The sequence below is a fragment of the Emys orbicularis genome, chromosome 2 (assembly GCF_028017835.1).
Source record: "Emys orbicularis isolate rEmyOrb1 chromosome 2, rEmyOrb1.hap1, whole genome shotgun sequence".
Classification (NCBI taxonomy): domain Eukaryota; kingdom Metazoa; phylum Chordata; order Testudines; family Emydidae; genus Emys; species Emys orbicularis.
The window spans coordinates 74,803,599-74,827,660 of record NC_088684.1 but is presented as its reverse complement, the minus strand read 5'-3'; the positions used below and the strand labels follow the sequence as shown (position 1 = coordinate 74,827,660).

Sequence of the window (24,062 nt, the reverse complement as noted above, 5' to 3'; positions counted from 1 at the left end):
GTCCATAATTGCTTTCCCTGAAGTATCTGTCCTCAGAAGCTGAGCTGTCACCCCACTCAGATGATGTCAGCTCAATAGGTGTAGAAGAGCTTGGCTGCTCACATGATAAAAACCAATCATATGCTGTCCAGACTACCTTTGCACAAAACAGGAACAAAAATATTTAATAATTTTGCTTTAAATTATGGTTTAGTTTGGAAAACAGCTTTCCCTATTTTCTAGGGTGTTGTATAAGATTTGTTGGTCTTGATTTTTGTGGGAATTCTGTGCCCCTGGATTTCTCCTGGCACTGATTATAGCTTGACCTTATTATTAGAGCCCTGCGTGGATACAAAATTTGGATCCACATCCATCCGCGATCCATAAATATGGTCCACAGATATCCGCAGATTTGCATGGCTCTATTTATTATGCATTATTTTGGCCGTTTAAATCTTACGGGGAGGAAGAGAGAAATATGAGCATATGAATTTCCATTTTTGTTGACTGATTACTTCATATATCTCCCCTTCCTCTTATCCTATTCCATTGAATTCCCTCATCACCATAATTTTCACACTGGTGTATCTCTTCTGAAGAGATGCTTAAATTCTTTCCCAAGGCTATCTCTGCTGTTTTGTCCTGAGAAACTTACTCTGCCCCATCTTCCCTGGGACTAAATGAGCTGCAGTATAATTTAGGGCACCTACAGCGTCTGTTAGCCTCAGGGGTGGTGGGGAGCAAATGGGACACATAGTTTTCACTTTTACCCTCCAAGCCTCCTTTGCAGCCCAATTAAATGGCTTTTTTATTTAATCTTTGCAAGTAATTATCATATACTTGAACTGTCCCTTGCATTTCTACATAATTTATAATTCATCTGTTTACAGTTTTATGGGAAACTGTTTATTTCATGGAACAGCTTTGACCTCAATGGTCTTTGAGTCAGGACCTAATACTTGAAGAAGAAATAAGTTGCATTTTTAAAGAGTCAATATTAAGGAGCTCTTAGTCTATTTAATAAATAATATACACTTTAATAGTCCACCACTGAAGATATTGTATCATTCTTATTTTCACTGAATTGCAGCTTTTCTGATCCACTGTATTTAACAACCCTGGTTTCACAGATTATAGAGACAGATGTAAAATAGATACTAGATAGATAGTTTTACTCTGTAGTCCTCTTGCTTCAGCTGAGACAAAAGATAGAGAAAAGCTTGCAGTTCCAAGAATTTCACAAACAATTTTTCAAAAATTTATAGTCCTGTATTCATCCTGAATGTATTATAGTCCTGAATGACACGGACAATCTGGAAAAAAACAATTTTTGTGTTTTCAAGAAGATTCCTGCAGATGGCAGAATCAAAGTTTTAATTGAGCAGGTAAAATGGTGTCTGTTTAATTAACTCTAGTCACATTTTATCTATATACATATTTAATAATGGACCAATTAGCATAGTATCTATTTTTTATATTTTGTCCTCAGTATAATCCCTCTACATTATATAGTTTCACAGCTATTGCTTCAACTATTCAGTCAGTAGTAGTCAGCATAGGCACCGACTCAATGAGTGCTCCAGAAAAAAAATAGTGGGTTCTCAGCACCCACCGTTGTGCCCCTCCTCGCCTCTACCCCCCAGTGCTCCAGCTGGTGGCGGGCCCTGCCGATCAGCTCCTCCCCCACCCCCCAGGGCCTCCCGCCTGCTGCGGATCAGCTGTTCAGTGGCATGCAGGAGGTACTGGAGGGAGGGGGAGGAGCGGGGGCAGAAAGAGGCAGGGGAGAGTGCAGAATGGGGCAGGAAGAGCGGAGGCAGGGCTGGGCGCCGTCAGGGGAGTGGAAGGGGCGTTGCTCTGCAGCATGGTGGGCTGGCAGCTGCCTGAGAGAGCCTGGCTGGGGAGGCGTCTTCCGCTCCCCGCCTGGGCTCGGGTGCCAGGGACTGGGGACAAGCAAGTCTGAGCCCTCCTCCCCCTGGCACATTTCCGGCTCGCTCAGCCACGGACCCCGGCATACCTAGGCTTGCTCTCCCTAGGTTCTGCATCACTGAATGCAAAAATGTAATTCTGCCTTGGCAGTGCAATAAAGTAGAATGAAGTCTTTAGCAGGTTGACAAGAACTTCCATAGATTATCCAAAGTAGAAAGGAAAACACTTCAACTAACATCTTCATGCAAACAACCAAGCCTGAAGCTGCCAAAATTACAGCTGTCCAGTCTGCCTCCTCACCCATACACACACCCTCTATGCGCAAGCAGACACATTTGATGATTTAATTGGCATAAAAATCCAAGAGCCAAATGAATTAAACATTAAAGCTGCATTCTGTACTTTCCCATTTCATCTTTTGCCAGCAGTCCAGGCTGCTTCTCCTGGTGTTTGAGAGAGCATTCTGTCAACAGGAGTAAGAGCACAGTTTCTGAGTAATTAAATGTAACTATCTGTAAGAATATAAATAAACAAATAGGTTGTGGTTCTGTATACTTTGAGAGAATAGTGGGAATGGGGTTTCTCTTGTCTTTTCTAGGGTTTCATATAAAGTTAAGAATTAATTTAAAAATATTTTTGTATTTTCAAATGTGGCTCATTTTCATGTATATTACTAAAAACAGAACCCAGTGTGTTTCACCTTGTCAGATCATCATCTTGTCCTACAGCAATTTTCTGAGGTAGTATTACTGTACTGCTGGATCAGTTGACTTGTCAAAATGGCAAAACTTAATTTATTAGAGCTGGATATTTCAAATGCTAGATTGGCCTCTGCATACCCCATACACAGATATAACACAGTTTCACCTATCACGTGGTAAGATTTTTTGGCTCCCAAGGACAGCGTTATATTGGGGTAGAGGTGTACTTTAAAGGCAGGGATTTTTTGTGATTGGGAAAGTCTATTTATGAATGCCACATGATTTAGAGTTGGCTGAGAACCACAAGTATTCAAGTATAATTCATATGAGTGTGAATATTCTCAAGTTAGTTCATGAGAGCGTGAATATTATAAAGTTGAAAACCTGCCCAAACTTTGGCGTCATAGGTTTATTAGAAGCTTGTGCATAAGCAGAACGTAACTGTTTTAGATAACTCTTGAGGTTAGATTGTCACCTAACAATGTGTCCTGAGAGGAGGAGAAAGACGTGTAATAATAATAGAATAAAATCTAGTTCTTGAATAGCAGTTTTTATCAGTAGATCTCAAAATGCTTTACAAAAGGGGAAAATGAGGCAGTATGAGCTGAAGTGGCTTGCCCAAGATCATCCAACAGGCCGAGCTGGGAACAGAACTCAGGTCTCCTGGGTAGAACTAATGAGAAACGTTTTCCATCAGAAAATGCTGATTTGTTGAAAGCAAAATGTTTCATAGAAATCTACTGCTTCTGGTAAAAACTTGTTTTGAAATGAAAATTGAAACAAAGTGTTCTGATAATGTTGAAAAGTTCCATTTAAAAGTTTGTGGACATTTTTAGATGTCTCTACACAAATGCAAGGAGCATGGGGAATAGACAGGAAGCACTGGAAGTATTAGTACATAAGCTAAGTTATGATTTAATTGGCATCACAGAGTGGGATAAGTCTTATGACTGGAATATTGGTATAGGGGTATAGCTTGTTCAGAAAGGACAGGCGGGGAAAAGAGGGAGTGGGATTGTGTTACACATAAAGGATATATATAATTATGAGATGCAGAAGAAGATGGGAGGCAGTCCAGTTGAGAGTCTCTGGATAAAGATAAGTGTTAAAGATAGGGGTGATGTCATGGGTGAAGCCTACTATAGACCACCAAAGCAGGAAGATGGAAGAGAAGGTGGATGAGGCATTTCTAAAACAAATAACAGAAACATCTACAACACAAGACCTGATAGTAATGGGGAACTTTAACTACCCAGACATCTGTTGGGAAAGTAATAGAGCAAAACACACAATTTCCAGTCAATTCTTGGAATGTATCAAGGCAATTGTTTGTTCTAGAAAGTGGAGGAAGTAACCAGAGGGATAGTCATTTTAGACTTGATTCTGACCAACAGGGAGGAATTGGTAGCAAATCTGAAGGTGAAAGGCAATTTGGGTGACCGTGATCATGAAATGATAGATTTCGTGATTCTAAGGAAAGGAAGGAGTGAGGGCAGCAGAATAAGGATAATGGGCTTTAACAAACTCAGAGAACTAGTAGGTAAGGTTCCATGGGAAGAAAATCTAGGGGAAAAAGGAGTTCAGGAGACCTGGCAGTTCCTCAAGGAGACAATATTAAAGGCACAACTGCAAGGAAGAATAGGAAGACAAGTAAGAAGCCAATATGGCTCCATCAGGAGCTCTTTAATGACCTGAAAATCAAAAAGGAGTCCTACAAAAAGTGGAAACCAGGTCAAATTGATGGAGTACAAAAGAACAGCGCAAGTATGTAGGGACAAAATCATAAAGGCTAAGTCACAAAATGAGTTACACCTGGAGGGGACATAAAAAGCAACAAAAAGAGGTTCTTTAAATACATTAGGAGCATGAGAAAAATGAAGGAAAGTGTATGTCCTTTACTTAGCGAGGAAGGAGAGCTAATAACTGATAACATCGAGAAAGCTGACGTGCTTAATGCCTATTTTGCTTCAGTCTTCACTAAAAAGGTTAATGATCACCAGATACTCAACACAATTAATATTGACAACCAGGGGGAAGGAATACAAGCCAAAATAGAGAGAGAACAGGTTAAAAGAATATTTAGATAAGTTAGATGTATTCCAGTCAGCAGGGCCTGATGAAATTCATCCTAGGGTATGTAAGGAACTAGCTGAAGCAACCTCGGAGCCATTAGCAATTATCTTTTAAAATTCCTGGAGGACAGGAGAGGTTCCAGAAGACTGGAGAAGGGCGAACATAGTACCTGTCTTTAAAAAGGGGAACAAGAAGGACCTGAGGAACTATAGACCAGTCAGCCTAACTTCAATACCTAGAAAGATACTGGAGCAAATTATTAAACAATTAATTACCTGGAGGATAATAAGGTTATAAGGAATAGTCAGCATGGATTTGTCAAGTACAAATCATGCCAAAACAACTTAATTTCCTTTTTTGATAGATTAACTGACCTAATGGATGGAGGGTGGGGGGTGGGAAGCAGTAGTGATATACCTGGATTTTAGTAAGGCTTTTGACATACTCATAAGCAAACAAGGGAATGTGATTTAGTTGTATTTATTGTAGGTGGGTGCACAACTGGTTGAAAGACTGTACTCAAAGCGTAGTTCTCAATGGCTTACTGTTAAGTTGAGCCATTCTTTCTGGGTGACAGATCTGAGGAATTGTCCCAAATTGAGGTGTCATTAGAGGAGGTTTTGGAACAAATTGATAAACTAAACAGTAATAAGTCTCCAGGACCTGATGGTATTCACCCAAGAGTTCTGAAGGAACTCAAATGTGAAATTGCAGGACTACTAACTGTCATCTGTAACCTATCATTTAAATCAGCTTCTGTACCAAATGACTGGAGGATAGCTAATGTGATGCTGATTTTTAAAAAGGGCTCCAGAGGTGACCCTGGCAACTACAGGCCAGTAAGCCTCACTTCAGTACTGGGCAAATTTGTTGAAACTATCGTAAAGAACAAAATGGTCAGACACATAGATTAACATAATTTGTTGGGAAATAGTCAACATGTTTTTTGTAAAGGGAAATCATGCCTCACCAATCTACTAGAATTCTTTGAGGGGGTCAACAAGCATGTGGACAAAGGAGATCCAGTGGATATAGTGTATTTAGATTTTCAGAAAGCCTTTGACAAGGTCCCTCACCAAAGGCTCTTAAGCAAGATAAGCAGCCATGGAACAAGAGGGAAGGTCCTCTCATAGATCGGTAACTGGTTAAAAGATAGAAAACAAAGGGTAGGAATAAATGGTCAGTTTTCAGAATGGAGAGAGGTAAATAGTGGTGTCCTCCAGGAGTCTGTACTGGGACCAGTCCTATTCAACATATTCATAAACGATCTGGAAAAAGGGGTAAACACTGAGGTGGCAAAATTTGCAGATGATGCAAAACTACTCAAGATAGTTAAGTCCCAGGCAGACTGGGAAGAGCTACAAAAGGATCTCTCAACACTGGGTGACATGGCAACAAAATGGCAGATGAAATTCAATGTTGATAAATGCAAAGTAATGCACATTGGAAAACATAATCCTAACTATACATATACAATGATGGAGTCTAAATTAGCTGTTACCACTCAAGAAAGAGATTTTGGGGTCATTGTGGATAGTTTTCTGAAATCATCCACTCAATGTGCAGCGGCAGTCAAAAAAGCGAACAGAATGTTGGGAATCATCAGGAAAGGCAAAGATAATGAGACAGAAAATATCATATTGCCTCTATATAAATCTATGGTACGCCCACACCTTGAATACTGCATGCAGATGTGGTCGCCCCATCTCAAAAAAGATATATTGGAATTGGAAAAGGTTCAGAAAAGGGCAACAAAAATTATTAGTGGTATAGAACGGCTTCTGTATGAGTAGAGATTAATAAGACTGGGACTTTTCAGCTTGGAAAAGAGGCGACTAATGGGGGATATGATAGAGGTCTATAAAATAATGAGTGGTATAGAGAAAATAAATAAGGAAGTGTTATTTACTTCTTCTCATAATACAAGAACAAGGGGCCACCAAATGAAATTAATAGGTAGCAGGCAAACACAAGAAAGTATTTTTTCACGCAACACACTGTCAATCTCTGGAACTCCTTGCTAGAGGGCGTTTTGAAGGCCAATACTAGAACGGGGTTCAAAAAGGAGCTAGATAGATTCATGGAAGATAGGTCCATCAATGGCTATTAGCCAGGATGGGCAGGAATGGTGTCCCTAGCCTCTGTTTGCCAGAAGCTGGGATTGGGTGACAGGGCATGAATCACTTGATGATAACCTGTCTATTCATTCCCTTTGGGGCACCTGCCATTGGCAACTGTCAGAGGACAGGATACTGGGCTTGATGGACCTTTGGTCTGACCCAGTATGGCCTTATGTTCTTAAGTTGGGAGAGCATATCTTCTGTGGTCCCACAGAGGTCAGTTCTGGGTCTGGCACTATTTAATATTTTCATTAATCACTTGAATAATGGATTAGAGAGTATGCTTATAAAATGTGCAGATGACACCAAGCTGGGAGGAGTTGCAAATATTTTGGAGGACAGAATTAGTATGCAAAATTACCTTGACAAATTGGAGAATTGGTCTGAATTCAACAAGATTAAATTCAATAAAGACATGTGTACTTAGGAAGGTAAAATCAAATGCACAAATACAAAATGGGATATAACTGGCTAGATGTTAGTACTGCTGAAAAGGATCTGGGGGGTATAGTGGATCACAAACTGAATGAGTCATCAATGTAATGCAGCTGCAAAAAAGACTAATATGAGTGTTGTATGTAATACACAGAAGGTAAATGTCCTGCTCTACTTGGCACTGGTGAGATTCCACCTAGAGTATTTCATCCAATTCTTGACACAACACTTTAGGAAGGATATGGACAAATTGGAAAGAGTCCAGAGGAGAGCAACAAAAATTATAAAAGGTATAGAAAACATGACTGTTGAGGAAAGGTTGAAAAAACTGGGCATGTTTAATCTTGAGAGAAGACTGAGGGGTGATCTAATAAATTTTCCAGTATCTTAAGGGCTGTTAGAGGACGGTGATCAATTGTTTTCCATGTCCACTGAAGATAGGACAAGATTTAGGTTAGATGTTAGGAAAACTTTCTAACTATAAGGGTATTTAAGCTATGGAATGTGCTTCCAAGGGATGTCCTCGAGTCCCCATCATTGGAAGCTTTGAAAAACAAGTTGGACAAACACCTGTCAGGGATGGTCTAGGTTTACTTGGTCCTGCCACAATGCAGGGAGCTGGGCTTGATGATTTCTTGAGGTACCTTCCAGCCCTTCATTTCTATGATTCTATTAATATAAAATAAAAAAAACTGAAACAAAAAGTTGAAATCAGAACAAAACATTGCAGTTGCCCTGAAACAAGAAAAATGATACTTATCCCTTTTATTTACTTTTATCCAATATCATAGCCATCAACTTCACAGTAACATTGTCTTGAATGTGTAAACAATAATGGTGTATGTCATCAGCAGCTTCATGGGTATCAAATGGGCACTTCCATAGCGTAAGAATTGTGCAGCTAAGGAAAGTATCTGCCCGGTGGGGCTTTTGAGATGGTGCACACTTGGAGTTCTAGCACACCCTCTGTGGATGCAGAACAGCCAGAAGCGCCGCCAGCTTTTCTGCCGCCCTAGGCGGCGGAAGGTCCCGCCCCGAAATGCCGCCCCCCACAGAGGCGGCGGAAGGTCCCGCAGCCGAAATACCGCCGCAGTCGCCGCCCCCCAAATTGTAGCGCCCTAGGCAACCGCCTAGGTCGCCTAATGGGTTGTACCGGCCCTGAGAACACTGTTGCTGCAGGGGACTCTGCAGTGCCTCTCTACATTACAGTGAAGGAATATGGGAGGTGGCAGAAAGTATCCAGGGAGTTCTCCTTTGTCTGTATGATTTGCCCACTGTCGCTGTGTATGGGGTATGCAGAGGGCCCAGGTGCTATTAAGGGCTATGGACTGTATTAGTGGCAGGAGATTGGGTGCACAACAACTGTATGTCTAGCTACCCCATTGCAGGGGAAGATTCCCATCACCTGTACGATTCCTCCTTATTCTAACTGCACAGACAAGACCATATTTGGCCATAAAAAAGGACAAAAGAAGAGAGGAATTGAAAATTAGGCAACATTAAAAGACAGTTTAATAAAAACGAAGGGGTGGTATATTGACAGCTTCAAAAATAGTGTTGACTGTTTTTTTTTAAATGGTGTATGGTACTGTGATCAGTATTTGGAATACACAGAGAGACTTCCATGCTTTGTTCAGTTCATGACATCTATATAGAATATGTTTTGTGACCATGTGGTTTTTAACACAGCAGGTTCATAGCCTGGTGGTGTATTATTTCACTTTGTTTGTTTAACACGTCCAAACAGTTTTGACTGCTTTGTCAAAAGAAATGAGAGGAGTCTGGAAATGGGATGTGAACCTGTGTGCCACTACTCTGGTCTGTAGGACACGTCTTCCTAACTTTTTATTTTGTTTTTGTCACTTTGCTTACTTTCCAGGAGGCAAATCTGGTGTATTAATTGTGAAGATCTTAGAAGTGCATGAGGAGTGCGCTATGCAAGTTGCTCTCTGCCAGCAGTTGGGACAGCTGTCTGCTGACAGCTCCTCTGAAGATGTTGTCGTTGATACTGAGCCCAGAGTCAAAGTTCTCTTTACAAAGGAAACAGCAGCTCGCCTCAAGGGAGGCCCACAGGATATTGTCCGCATCTATCCTCCCTGGTAAGTACAATACATTGGTTGCACCAGCCATAGTGCTAAAATATAAGGTATTTTTATCAGACCGTTCATCACATTATTACAGAAAAGGCTCCAGAGAGTCAGGCCCTCTGTCTTTGGTGGCTTGTGAGAATTTCTGACAGACACGTTAATGCAATGCTAGGTTAGGTAACAAGAAAATGTAATACCTGCTTGTGCTGCTGTGGGCTTTGATTTTGTTTTTCATTTAATGTTTTCATGTTTAGAATTCATGAAAGTTATGAAGAACATTTTACAACGATAATGCCAATAAAATACATTTTCTGGTGGGGTAAAGTGAGTCAGGAATGTTCCTGTGTTGTCTTCAGTTTGAGTATATCCCTGTCAGTGGAAAAGTCTATTCTAACTGTGCAGTACTCAGCAGATACTCCATGGAAAGATAATGTGTCTGAAAAAAGTAAAATAAATCACTCACTACTTATCAGTAAGACCACTACAGTGAATGGCTGGTTATCCATTTTCACTGCTAACTCTCTTCCACTCCACAAACTCAACTGTAGCACACATTGTTAACTTTTTCTGGAATTTGTCAAAATATAACTTTGGCTGAATTGTTTTACTTTTCTGGACTGAGGGCAGCATAAGGTGACTATATTTTTAGAGTGAAGGATTGGTTGTAGCATGTAGGCATTGTTGCATTGGGTCAGCAGTTTGGAGACTTTTTATAGTAGGGCTGTTGCTCCTCTCCCCACCACCCAAGGTTGTATACAAGCTGAAATATCTGCGAATATCTTTCTCATAGTCATCTTAGGTGTTATCCCAAACAGCAGTAGGTAAAAGTATCTGCGTCACCTCAGGGGGTAGGGATAAGAGATCACAGGAAGGCTGTTTGGAAGTTTTGGGGCTTGCTCCCACTCACTGCTTTCACAGTGCACACTGCCCAGGTGCCTTTGCACACACAGCCTCAGGGAGAGCGGGGGTGGGGGAGGGGCCAGGAGCAAGTGGGCTGCTCTGCAGGGTAGGGAAGCGGCAGGGCTCCCAGTTCAGCATGGCTGGGGGAGGGATGACCCGCAACATCCCGGCAGCCAAAGCCGCCTCGTGCCTATCAACTTTGCTCCCTGCTCCAGGCAAGCTCCGTGCAGCAGCGAGGAGCAGCCGGAGCTGCCGCCGCAAGAGGAGCTGGAACAGGGACCGGGTTTGGCCAGGCAGCAATGGTGCTTCCGGCCACTGCGCTGCTGCCTGCAGCGCTGCTCTTCTGCTGCCAGGAACTCTGGGATATATCCAGAGATCTTCTGGGACTTGAGTCAAGCTGGGACCGCGTGCACACAGGAAATCAATAGGCCTTGGACCCTAGGTACCAGCTTAACACTGACTCGGAGCCTCCAGCCCTGCAGGGTCCTGGGATGCAAGGGCGGGTCAGATACCAGCACTCGAATAAGAAATGGCGGTTACTTACTGGTAACTGGAAGTTCTTTTCAATTTGTGGTCCCTATCTGTATTCCACTACCTGCCCTCTGCTCCGTACCTCTCTGGATTTGCATTAAGAGGAGGAATTGGAGAGGTGTCGTCCTGCATGCCTCTTATGCCCTAAGTCAGGAGCACAAGGAGATTTGCTGAGCATGTGTGGGCCAATGGAAAGTGCTTGATAGAATTTCTGGACTCAGGCACATGGTGCATATATGTACCCACGTGTGGAATACAGATAAGGACCACACAACTTGAAGAACTTCTAGTTTACAGGTATATAACCTCTATTTATGCATAGTCACTTGGAACCCAACACAGAAAAAAGCAGATCTTTTACAAGCTCCTTAAGCACTGAGCAGTCACAGAACCCCCACAGTGTTCTTCATATTGGCAAAAGATCATCTTAGGAAGTCGGAATATTTATGCATTAGGCATTTCAGAGTTGTTAGAGCTGCTCTCATAATTTCTGTTGTTGTAAAGGCTTATTTATAGACTGGTGAATAGTGGCAAAGTTCCATGATAGCTGATATGCATTTTGGTGGTGTTTTGATACCAAATTGTCTGTCTTCCTCACTCAGCCAAATGTTAAATGAAGTTGGCCTGGATGTTGTTAAAATAAACATTTTTCTTGTTTTTAAAAAAGGTTATAATTTGGAAGTTGTAATTCTACATAAATTTGAAACTTGTCTTATATTTAGTGGATGTTTCCTCCACTACACTTAAAAAATTATGCGGGAGTGGGGGTTATTCGGTTAAACTGTTACTTAAGAGTAACAAAATATCCTCCACTACCTTTGGATTGAATAAACATTTTTATTATTTGAAGGGGGGAAAAACATGAGGGAAAAACCTGTTCATATCATATCATATATATCAAATCAATGTCTCTTCCAAAGATAATGGGAGAAAAATATCCCTGGTGTAAATCCACTGAAGTCAATACGCTGTGGATTAGTTTGACCCAATATGTTATGAACTGAATATTTTTTTTACTGTGTTACAATATTTATGGCTAGTAACGTTAGAAAAGGTAAAACAAAAAGTGATTTTTTTCAAGCTTAGAGTAGGGTACTCAATGTTTATTTTTAAAGTCACAGTTTAAAGTGTTGGACCCAAGACTTTACATGATCCTTTTAAGCTTGGCACAAAGTCATATACAGTAGATAAAATGAAGCTTTGAATAGTATAAGATTCACTTCTATAACATTAATAAATGATTCCATCACATTAGTGTTATGATTCAGCATTTCAGACTTCTCTAGTTAGAAAATAGGAATCAGTAGGACTGTGGATGTGGACAGAAGTACGTACAAGTCTACAATGAGTGTAATTTGTCATAATGAAATACAGCTGTGGCCTTTAAAGGAAAACTGACAGAACTTTATTTTCTAAAATAAAGCTATTTTTTTAACATGTGAACAGGTGAAAAAAGCATCTGAAAACTCCAAAACGCTGTTTAAATAGAACTTCTATTTTTTAAATGAGCTTATTTACACATTTATTTTATTTATCTCATCAATCAGAAACAAAGGAAACTGAATAAGAAAATAGGATGTTAAAATAAGGTTGAGGTTTGACTTATATCAACAAAGAAAGTTGTGGTAAAGGCCACCACCTCATCCTTAAATCACCCTGGTATACTTGGGACACATGGCACAGTATATAAGATCATCCACTCTTTTGAGGTGCTTGCAGTGTGATGCAGAATGGGGTGAGTTGAGTGAGGCCTGCTTTTGTTGGTGTAAGTTGAATCCATAGGGCAACATTTTCAAATATGTTCTTGAAATTACTCTCCAGAGTTTTGCACTGAATCTTTGTGCGCACAGATTGATCAACTGAGCATGTGAATAGGGTCATTAGACACACAAATGCTGATTTGTGCATGCGCAAAACTTACATGCACAATTTAGGAGCCAGTGTTTAAAGAGTTTGCTCTTCGCATTATCTACAGTTTCAGAGGATGAGTTTGTATGTGGACATTTGTTGAGCACAAATCACAACTTGACATAAAAAGACAAAAATGTTGCATAAGCAAATGGGTCCTGCAGAAAATATGCATGTATATTTTTGGAAGCAGTGTTTGGATTTGTCCCTAAACACTTTTATATACAGAATCCTGTGTTACTGTAACATTAAGACAAATACTAATTTTAGTTCTGTGACAAAAAATTATTCCTTATTCACATGAACGATCTTTTTATGAGTACTCCCACTGATGCAAAGGAACTTCATATGTGAAAGAGAATGTGTAAGATCGGACACTATTTTTTCCAATCATTGGATCAGTTTTCTTCACCTAGTTAATGTTTCATACATTGTGTTAAACTTAAAATGTGTATTTACAATCCTCACTGAAGGGAATTTATTTTACTGAGAATTACCACCGTCTGCAGGGAAACAAAACCTTACAAGGCAGATGTGATCAGTCTTTGTTCCATTGGCACTGCTCAGCAGGGAGAAGGGAGTGAAGAGGAGCACAGGATTTAGTCCATTGCCAATGTTAAAAATTTAAATGAATACTTACTAGAATTATACAAACCTTTGTTTTTAGCATTAGGTATTTTTAATGACTGGATTGACAAAACGATTGAAAAAGTATTTAATTTTTATCATCATGACTTTTATCCAAGTTGCAGGACATACTCCCAGCCAAAAGGTAAAAGGAGACCATCTCAAGGCAAAGACTCCAGAGTTCTACTGCCTCTTGATAATTATGTGGTCACAGCTTACCATCTGTAAAAGGAATATAGTCAGTGGTGAGCTGGAGCCGGTTTGCATCAGTTCGCAAGAACCGGTTGTTAAATTTAGAAGCCGGTGTAGAACCGGTTCCTAAAGGGGCGGGCGAGTGAGCAAACTCCGGTCCGCGGGCCACATCCGTCCCACGGGACCGTCCTGCCCGAGCTCCCAGCTGGGGAGGCTCCCCCAGCCCTCCCCCACTTCCCCCCCCCCCCCAGAGTCCCAGCGTGCCGCGCTGCCGGCACCAGCGCTCTGGGCAGCTCTGCAGCTCCTGCCGCTTTGAGCGGCATGGTAAGGGGGTGGAGCTGCGAGCTCCAGCGGCCGCGCGGCATCCTTAACAGCAGCATGGTAAGGGGGCTGGGCCGGGGCTGGGAGGCGGGGTTGGATAAGGGGCAGGGAGCGGTTGGAGGGGGCAGAGGCTCTGGAGTGGGGGGCGGTCAGGGGATGGGGAACGGGGGGGGCGTTGGGTAGGTGTGGGAGTTCCGGGGGTCTGTCGGGGTGGTGGTGGATGGGGTCGGGGCAGTCAGGGGACAGGGAGAGGGGCGAGTTGGGTAGGGGATGGGGTCCTGGGGGGCAGTTAGGGTGGGGGGGGTCTCGGGAGGGGGTGTTCAGGGGACAAGGAGGGGGGGGGTGTTGATGGGTTGTGGGTTCTGAGTGGGGCAGTCGGGGGCAGGACGTGGGTTGGGGTTGGATGGGGGTGGGAAATGTGGGGCTTGTACTCACCGCGCGGTTCCCTACCGGGTCTTCGGTGGCACTTCGGCGGCGGGGGGGGGTCTTCACTCGCTCCGGGTAAAGTACCTGCCGCCGAAATGCCGCCGAAAACCCGGAGCGAGTGAAGACCCCCCCCCCGCCGCCAAGTGCCGCTGAGGACCCGGTAGGGAACAGGTTCTTAGGATTTTGCAAGCTCGTCACTGGATATAGTTATAACTTACCTACCTAGTTGGAAACCTTGTCTTACAGTATCTCCATCACACCTGAGTTCCCCTTTTCTTGATGGCTACCGGGGCAGTTCAGATTTTTTTGTCATTAAGCTCTTTACTATAAGATGTGTCTTCTACTTCCTGCTAAAAGTTCTGCCTGCAACAGTAAAAGCTACTTTTGCCTATTCAGGTAGAAGTTTTTGGAGTAGGGAAGTAAGAGGCACACTGAACATTAATTGTAGTTGTTAGTTTGTCCGGTATATTATGATTTTCTGAAGTTCCAACTATAAACAAAAAAGGATTTTCTCTGGAGATGACTCACAGGAAATGTATCATTTACCTGAAGTGTCACAGTTGACTTGTTCTAAACAGGCAGAAAAAAACAGAAGTTGTCTAATTTGTAAGATGTCTCAGTCCTGAGATTGAAGGAGACTTTTGTCAATTCTGGTCTTAGTCCAAAAACCCTTGCATGTTCAGAGAGTACTGGATGTCGGAGGCATGTGGTAGGGAGACAATAGCCAATGTTTGTTTTCTCATGAGGCTAATGCTGCATGTAGGGAAGGCATCAATCTTAATAAAACATGGCAAGAAGAGTGATCCCAGAGTGTTCCCCCAACTTGGATTTCATAGTTGTTGTAAGTTCAAATATACCTACTGCTTCCTCAACGTAAGTTTGAAGGGGCAAATACAGTTCTAACTTCACTTTTCCTGTTCAAGTGGATACACCCTTTGTTAGACAGGAGGAAGACGTTTTGCCCATGTCACTGTTTTCCAGACAAGGAGGCTTTTAAAAAAAATGCTATCACAAAATACCTCAGCTTGTTTGATAATGATAAAGTAGCAGCTTGGGCTTGCTCTGTTAATGAAACACAGGAACAGCATGTTCCCCAGTTTGGTGCTGTCTAACAGGAAAAGAACTCTATCATTTGCACTCTCCTGTTTCTCATAAACTTTTTTTTAAATCATAAAAAAAAAAAGGAAGAAATATCTTTGGCAAAACTTCAGTTCCTCTACGTGCTCCACTGATAAAGGCAAGCTCTCTGAATCAGAGGCGATCAGTCAGACCAGGAACAACAAGAGAGATTGTTTTCCTACAGAGCCCTTTGATACAATGTGTACATTTAAAAAAAAAATTATCGATATAATAGACATTCAACCAGACAAAGAGGAGGAAAAGAAATCAACAGGCAAATCCCCACTATCAAAAAAGGAGTGAGCACTGTCTTTACATTCTTCCTTTGAAGATGTTATAATAGCAGAGTGGAAGAACCCTGATAAGGGAAAGGAGGCTCAACCAGCAGATAAAATTCTACAAAATTCCAGAGCCAGCGTGGTGACTATTTCTAAAGTAGATATGGCAGTAGCCTCAAAGCCAAAGATATGATCTTACCATCTGTAGGTGATTACTTTCTCAAGATCATGCAGTTAGGAAAATTGAAGCTATCTTAAGGAGAAACTGAAACAGCTGCAGCCTTCTGAAAAGCATTTTTATCCCCAACATATTTTGTTAAAACAGCCTAACTGTCCTGTTACATTGACTTAAAAAGAAACCTGTCCTTAAAATCAGAAAGATTTTTTTCCCATCTATTCTCAGGCCTGGTCAACACTACAAAGTTAAGTCCCCATAAGCCACCATGTGTAGACCTAGTTGTGCATGTGTGTATGCCTACATTTGTCTCCTACTGATATAAGCTCTCCGTTATGCCGACATAGTAACACCACCTCCCCAAGTGGCTTTGAGTCATGGTCAATGTATTGAGGTTGACACAGTGCAAATGTAGATGCTCTGTTACCGATGTTGACACTAACAGTCCTCCAGCACCTCTCCCATAATGCCTGAAACTGACCACTCTAGTCACAATTGTGAACTCCACAATCCAGGGATTACACAGACCGGAAGACCTCTCCATCTTTAAAGCCTTGCAAATTTTTGAAATGCCTTTTCCTGATTGTCCAGATTGGCAAGCACACCTAGCAGGTCTCCACGGTTATGTGCAACTGTCCAGCTGAGCGTGTTGGCTACACAATGCAGACACACATCGGCTTGGAGCAGACAGGAGATATTGGATCTACTGGGCCTGTGGGGAGAAGAGGCTGTACAAGCACAGCTACGGACTAGCCATAGAAATTTGGACATATACAAGCAAATTGCATGGGGTGGGGGGCGCTGCAGGAGGAGGAGTATGACTGGGATCAGCAGCAGTGCTGTGTGAAAACAAAGGAACCGAGACAGGCATACCAGAAGGCCAGGGAGGCCAACAGTTGATCCACTGCTGAGCCACAGACCTGCTGCTTTTACTAAGAGCTGCATGCCACACTTGGCAGAGACCACACCACGACCTTGCATACCACCATGGATACCTCTAAGGAGGCAGAGTCACAGGCCCCTGGTATGAACAGCGAGGCCGAGTAGGAGGAAGAGGATGGGGCACATGCGAGCTAGGACCTGTTTGAGAATCTACCACAGTCTGGTCAGTTCTGTCAGTCGAGCATGGGCAAGCCCGATGCAGGCAAAGGAGCCTTGGGTAAGTGTGTTTATTTCCCATTACAGTGATGGCATCCCTAACTTAGCAGGACACAGCTATCGACTTTTCATTTATTTACTCATACTATAAGAAGTAGCTGTAGAACAAAGAGAGAACATAAGAGCGGCCATACTGGATCAGACCAAGGGTACAGCTAGCCCAGTATCCTGTCTTCCGACAGTGGCCAATGCCAGGTGCCCCAGAGGGAATGAACAGAACATATAATCATCAAGTGATCCATCCCCTCTCACCCAATCCCAGTTTCTGGCAAACAGAAGCTAGGGACACCATCCCTGCCCATCCTGGCTAATAGCCATTGATGGACCTATTCTCCATGAATGTATCTAGTTCTTTTTTGAACCCAGTTATAGTCTTGGCCTTCACAACATCCTCTGGCAAGGAGTTCCACAGGTTGACTGTGTGAAGAAATACTTCCTTTTTGTTTGTTTTAAACCTGCTGCCTATTAATTTCATTGGTGACCCCTAGTTCTTGTATTAGGAGAAGGAGTAAATAACACTTCCTTATTTACTTTCTCCACACCAGTTATGATTTTATACACCTCTATCATATCCCCCCCTTAATCATGTCTTTTCCAAGCTGAAAAGTACTAATCTTATTAATCTCTCCTTATATGGCAGCCGTTCCATACCCCTAATAATTTTTGATGCTCTTTTCTGAACCTTTTCCAATTCCAATATATCTTTTTTGAGCTGGGACGACCACATCTGCCCGCAGTATGCAAGATGTGGGCATACCATGGATTTATATAGAGGTAATATGATATTTTCTGTCTTATCTATCCCTTTCTTAATGATGCCTAACATTCTGTTCGCTTTTTTGACTGACGCTGCATATTGAGTGGATGTTTTCAGAGAACTATCCATAATGACTTAAAGTTCTCTTTTTTGAGTGGTAACAGCTAATTTAGATCCCATCATTTTATATGTATAGTTGGGATTATGCTTTCCAATGTGCATTACTTTGCATTTATCAACACTGAATTTCATCTGCCATTTTGTTGCCCAGTCACCCAGTTTTGTGAGATCCTTTTGTAGCTCTTCCCAGTCTGCCTGGGACTTAACTATCTTGAGTAGTTTTGTATCATCTGCAAATTTTGCCACCTCACTGTTTACCCCCTTTTCCAGATCACTTATGAATATGTTGAATAGGACTGGTCCCAGTACAGACTCCTGGAGGACACCACTATTTACCTCTCTCCATTCTGAAAACTGACATTTATTCCTACCCTTTGTTTCCTATCTTTTAACCAGTTACCAATCCATGAGAGGATCTTCCCTTTTATCTCATGACAGCTTACTTTGCTTAAGAGCCTTTGGTTAAGGACCTTGCCAAAGGCTTTCTGGAAATCTAAGTACACTATATCCACTGGATCCCCCTTGTCTACATGCTTGTTGACCCCCACAAAGAATTCTAGTAGATTGGTGAGGCATGATTTCCCTTTACAAAAAGCATGTTGACTATTTCCCAACAAATTTTGTTCATCTATGTGTCTGACAATTTTGTTCTTTATTATAGTTTCAACCAGTTTGCCTGGTACTGAAATCAGGTTTACCAGCCTGCAATTGCCGGGATCACCTCTGGAGCCCTTTTTAAAAATTGGCGTCACATTAGCTATCCTCCAGTCATTTGGTACAGAAGCTGATTTAAATGATAGGTAACAAACTACAGTTAGTAGTTCTGCAATTTCACGTCTGAGTTCCTTCAGAACTCTTGGGTGAATACCATCAGGTCCTGATGACTTATTACTGTTTAGTTTATCAATTTGTTCCAAAACCTCCTCTAATGACACCTCAATCTGGGACAGTTCCTCAGATTTTTCACCTAAAAAGAATGGCTCAGGTTTGGGAATCCCCCTCACATCCTCAGCTGCGAAGACCAATGCAAAGAATTCCTTTAGTTTCTCCGCAGTGGCCTTATTGTCCTTGAGTGCTCCTTTAGCATCTCGATTGTCCAGTGGCCCCACTGGTTGTTCAGTAGGCTTCCTGCTTCTGATGTACTTAAAAAAAAATTGCTGTTACTTTTTCAGTCTTTGGCTAGTTGTTCTTCAAATTCTTTGAGGTAGAGTCATTATCTGCTTTTCATTTCCCTGTACAGTTAGGCAGGGGGACCATCTGGAACAGTTTGTTTGTGTACACAGGGATGTCCCTTAAATCCTCCTGAGAGATCTTGACAAAACTTCCATGGAGGCACTCTGCAGTCCTCTCTCGAAGGTTTCTAGGAATGGCAGCCTTATTTCTTCTTCTGCAGTAGGACACTTTCCAATGCCTGTCGGTGATCACTTTGGCAGGTACCATTGCAGTACACAGGCTAGCAGCATATGGGCGCAGGCTGCTTTGGGACATCAGCTGAAGCTATGCTTTTTGTGCCTTTGTTACCATCAGGAGTGAGAGATCCGCTAAAATCACTACTGACTGTGGAAAATGGTGGCAGTATTTAGTGCCATTGCTCTATACTCTGTTTTATGCAACTGAACATATCTCTCACCCTTGGCAGCCCGTACTCACCATGGTTGGTGTGGTGAGTGTTGCTGTGCACAAGCACTCCGAAGCAGAATTGTCAGTAAGCCTGTCTTCTTTACAACTTTAGGGGAGCAAGGGAAGGGAGCTTTGAATCGTAACTTTCACTTTCCATTGTGACTGCACTGGCAATGGTACCTCTGTGTGTTTTATCTGTAGCTGCTTCTGTTGCGGCCTTGAGAGGTTCCCCATGCACAACTGTGGAATGCCTGAGCTAGTTAAGCAAGAGAAAGAAGAGGACTTGGAATGACATTTTCAATGAGAATCCTGCAAACCAGTGCTGCATCAGACCATGAACAGAGGGCCTGGAGGATGAATAGTGCAGACTTTATGGAGAAGGATACAGTGGACAGGAGACAGGCCCAGGAGTCAGAGAGGGAGATGCACCAGGACGTAATGGGGTTTCTGCAGCAGCAAACACAGAAGCTTCAGACTCTTGTGGACCTACAGATTCAATAATCCTGAGCTTACCTCCTTTGCAGTCCATGGAGAACAGAAGTATAGCATCTCCCTACAACCCCCGGCCAACATTTCCCATAGCATCATGGACCACATCCCTACTCTTACCACTCCACATCAGAGGATGTCAAGGAGAACCACAGCTTAACATACATTGACCTAGGAGAGCCATGGTTGATGTACGTGTAGCTAAAATGCACATGAATGTGCGTTCCCCTTCTTTAAGCTTTGTTCCATACATTTATTAAGGTTTTAATGTATTTGCTTTTAACTGGCACAGAATTTTTTGTCCAGTCTTTTTGTTACTCAGTAAAACTCTATTGTTTGGGAAATAATTAATCTTTATAAGTTCCCAGTGTGTGCTGCAGAATGGCTGATGGTATTGAAAGTATCCACTTACTTGTGATTGTGCACTTTGACAACTCATAGGATCAGTGACAAACATAGGGTAATAATCATAAATGTGCAGCAAGCAATACAAAAGTAATAGATGCATTGTTGGTGTTATTCCTACATGTGCACCAAGCACCACATAATTCCTAACAGTCCCCCAATGATGCATGATGAGGTAGAACATGGTACACCACAACACATTACTGTGGCTCACTGTTAGTGCTCTTTCAAAGCCTCCCTGTATACTTCCTTGTTGAGCTCTTCTGACAGCCTGTGTATCTGATTGTTCAAACTCAGCAGATAGCCACTCCACCTCTGCTATCAACCCTGGCAGCAACTTTTCCCTCGTTGCCTCACAGATATTATGCAGGACACAGCAGGCAGCTATAACCATTGGGATATTTTTCTCATTGAGATCCAATCTTGTGAGTAAACAACACCAGTGCCCCTTCAATCTACCAAAAGCACTGTCATTCTGCATCTGCTGAGTCGGTAATTGAATCTTTCCTTGGTGCTATGGGGGTGGCTGATGTATAGCTTCATGAGCCAGGGGTAGGCTTGGTCCCCCAGGATCATTGTTGGCATTTCAACATGACCAGTGGTAATCCACCAGTTGAGAAAAAAAGTCTCTGCTTGTAGCTTTCTGAACAGTCCTGTGTTCTTAAAGATGCAAGCATCATATATCTTCCCTGATCAGCCCACATTGATGTTGGTGAAGCATCCCTGGTGATCCATTAGTATTAGCATGACCACAGGAGAATAGCCCTTTCTGTTGATGTACTCTGTGACAAGGTGGTCTGATGCCAAAATAGCAATATGCGTGCCATTTATCGCTTCGCCACAGTTTGGGGACACCATATCTGCAAATCCATCCATTCTGTCCTGCACATTGCCTGGAGTCTCAGTCCTGTGTAGCAGGAGACGATTAATGGCCCTGCACACTTGCATGACACTGGCCCCACGGTAGATTTTCCAAAATGATTTCCCATTGACCGGTAGCAATCCGGTGTTGCAAGTTTCCACAGTGCGATCACCACCTGCTTTTCCACTGTGAGTGCAGCTCCCATTTTGGTGTCCATGCTCTGGAGGGCTGGGGCGGGCGTGGCACACAGATCCAGAAATGTGGCCTTTAATATCCAAAAGTTCTGCATTGCCTGCTTGTCATGGCAAACTTGCATTACCATGCAATCTTACGGGTCAGTGCTCATTTTTCAGGCCGAGAGAAACAAGCACTCCACCAGTTGCAGCTGCTCCACAAATGCTACAATCAATCTTGAATTGGTTCTCAGTTTGCTCCATCTGACCTCCTGGAAACTGTCATGTTCCCCGGGGCTGCTCTTGTGGTTCTGCAAATACCAGAGGGTTATGTGTCCTTTGCTTGCAGTGCTCATGACAATTGTGCAGAGCTGTGCAGGCTCCAAGCTTCTGTCAAAGATGGCAGACAGCAGCAAGTCCCATACAGGTGTCAGGGATTTTTAAAATAGGTATGAAAATTATGGACTAGAGAGTGCATTACGGGCTGGAGAAAGTTGCATGATGGGAACTTGACCCCTTGCTCCCAGTCACTCCTTCATGACTTGTTTTTGCCCTACCAGGCATTGCCAAAATTTCCCAAAAGACAGTCAAGTATCAGAGGGGTAGCCGTGTTAGTCTGAATCTGTAAAAAGCAACAGAGGGTCCTGTGACACCTTTAAGACTAACAGAAGTATTGGAGCATAAGCTTTCGTGGGTGAATGCCCACTTCGTCAGACGCATGTGATGAAGTGGGCATTCACCCATGAAAGCTTATGCTCCAATACATCTGTTAGGCCAAAAGACAGTGTGCTGGATGGTGGCAAGCTCCAGGCTGGGATACCTACTCATGGTGCACTGCACTCTGCATCGACACAAGCACTCCTGCTGAGTATGCACAGCACTATTGCAAGGCACCAAGTATGCATCAATGCGCACAAGCGATATAATAGCTGCAGCAAGCGGCCTCATGCCAACACAACTTGTGTCAGCAAAAGTTGGTAGTTTGGACATGACTTCAGAAAGCTATCTGTAGCAAGTGTGGCATCTCTTTCATATCCATTTTGACAGAGTAATACTAAGGATTTACCCATTTTTAAAAAAATGCAAAGATAAATTCAGTTGTCACACCTCAGAGGAGATTCTTAGCATGTTTTGGTTGGGATCCTATAGATGAGGAAAAAAAACAAAACTATGGCATAAACCTGCTATCTGTATTGTACAGCCATTTAAACATATCGTAAAAAAACTAAACAGATAGTCATCAATATTATTTGTGTCCTTTCATCCAAGATGTAAAAGATCAAAATAATTCAAATCCTTTTTAGCCAGACTGATAAATAATATATTTATATTAGGCTTATGCATAGGTAGGCAAAATAATATCAAGACCGAGTTAAGAAGGACTTGTGGGTTGAAGATCTTTTGACTTTAAGAAAACATTCTGTAGATTCTACCTGTTCCTCAGTTCATATAATTGTCACAGCCGGTTGAAGCAATAGACCTCTGCAAATGCAAATTTCAGATGAAAAATCCCTCTATAGCAGTCATTGTCACTTGATCCAATTATTTTCAAGGGAATGAACAAATTCAGTTTAACCACCAAACTGATGTATCATAGAAAGTAATGCATAAAAGAGAGGCTATCCCTGTAAATTACAGGACAAGAAGTCACCCTATGTGGAAATGCTACACTTTCAAGAGAAGAGAGCAGTAGGATGTGTGAGAAGATGTTGAGAGGAGTGGAGTGGATGGTGATGAGAAGATGTAGGGCCAATCAGAGGGAGTGGGCAGGAGGGCCTCAAGCTCAAAGGGGACCTCAAATTTAGACATTTGTTAATTTTTTGACATTTGATAAGTTTCCCAGCTTGTTTTTATGGGAAGTACAAAGGTGGTGTACAAGTAGTTCTGCTTGAGCATAATTCAGACTGTATTTTCTCCAGCTGTGGAAACCACACACTAAACCTTGTAGGTGTTGACTGTGCTGAATCATGCAAGGAGGCAATTACTTACTTTGGAACTGTTCAGCAAATGTACAATTTCTTCAGCAGCAGTCCACAAAGGTGGGAAAATCTGAAGCAATATCTGTTTCACTGCATGGGATGTCCAAAACTAGATGGTCTGCATGGATTGATGGTGTTCAACCAGTTGCGCAGCATTTGAATTCAGTGAGAAAGACTTTAAATGAGCTTGATTCTCTCAATTTCACTGTAAAAAGCGACAAAGAGTCCTGTGGCACCTTATAGACTAACAGATGTATTGGAGCATAAGCTTTTGTGGGTGAATACCCACTTCGTCAGACGCATGTGGTGGAAATTTCCAGGGGCAGGTATAAATATGCAGGCAAGAATCAGTCTAGAGATAACGAGGTTAGTTCAATCAGGGAGGATGAGGCCCTCTTCTAGCAGTTGAGGTGTGAACACCAAGAGAGGAGAAACTGCTTTTGTAGTTGGCTAGCCATTCACAGTCTTTGTTTAATCCTGAGCTGATGGTGTCAAATTTGCAAATGAACTGAAGTTCAGCAGTTTCTCTTTGGAGTCTGGTCCTGAAGTTTTTTTGCTGCAGGATGGCTACCTTTAAATCTGCTATTGTGTGTCCAGGAAGGTTGAAGTGTTCTCCTACAGGTTTTTGTATATTGCCATTCCTAATATCTGACTTGTATCCATTTATCCTTTTACGAAGGGATTGTCCAGTTTGGCCGATG

General features: G+C 42.4%; 1 protein-coding gene across 1 annotated transcript in view; it reads left to right on the top strand.

Moving 5' to 3' along the window:
• SPIDR (scaffold protein involved in DNA repair) overlaps nt 1-24,062 on the top strand; it is a gene marked incomplete at its 5' end in the record, with an annotated part of 326,096 nt that overhangs the window by 110,203 nt on the left and 191,831 nt on the right. The window contains one exon of the mRNA XM_065397658.1: nt 9,114-9,333. Coding sequence (XP_065253730.1) covers nt 9,114-9,333 — 220 coding nt within the window. The remainder of the gene's footprint in view (nt 1-9,113; nt 9,334-24,062) is intronic.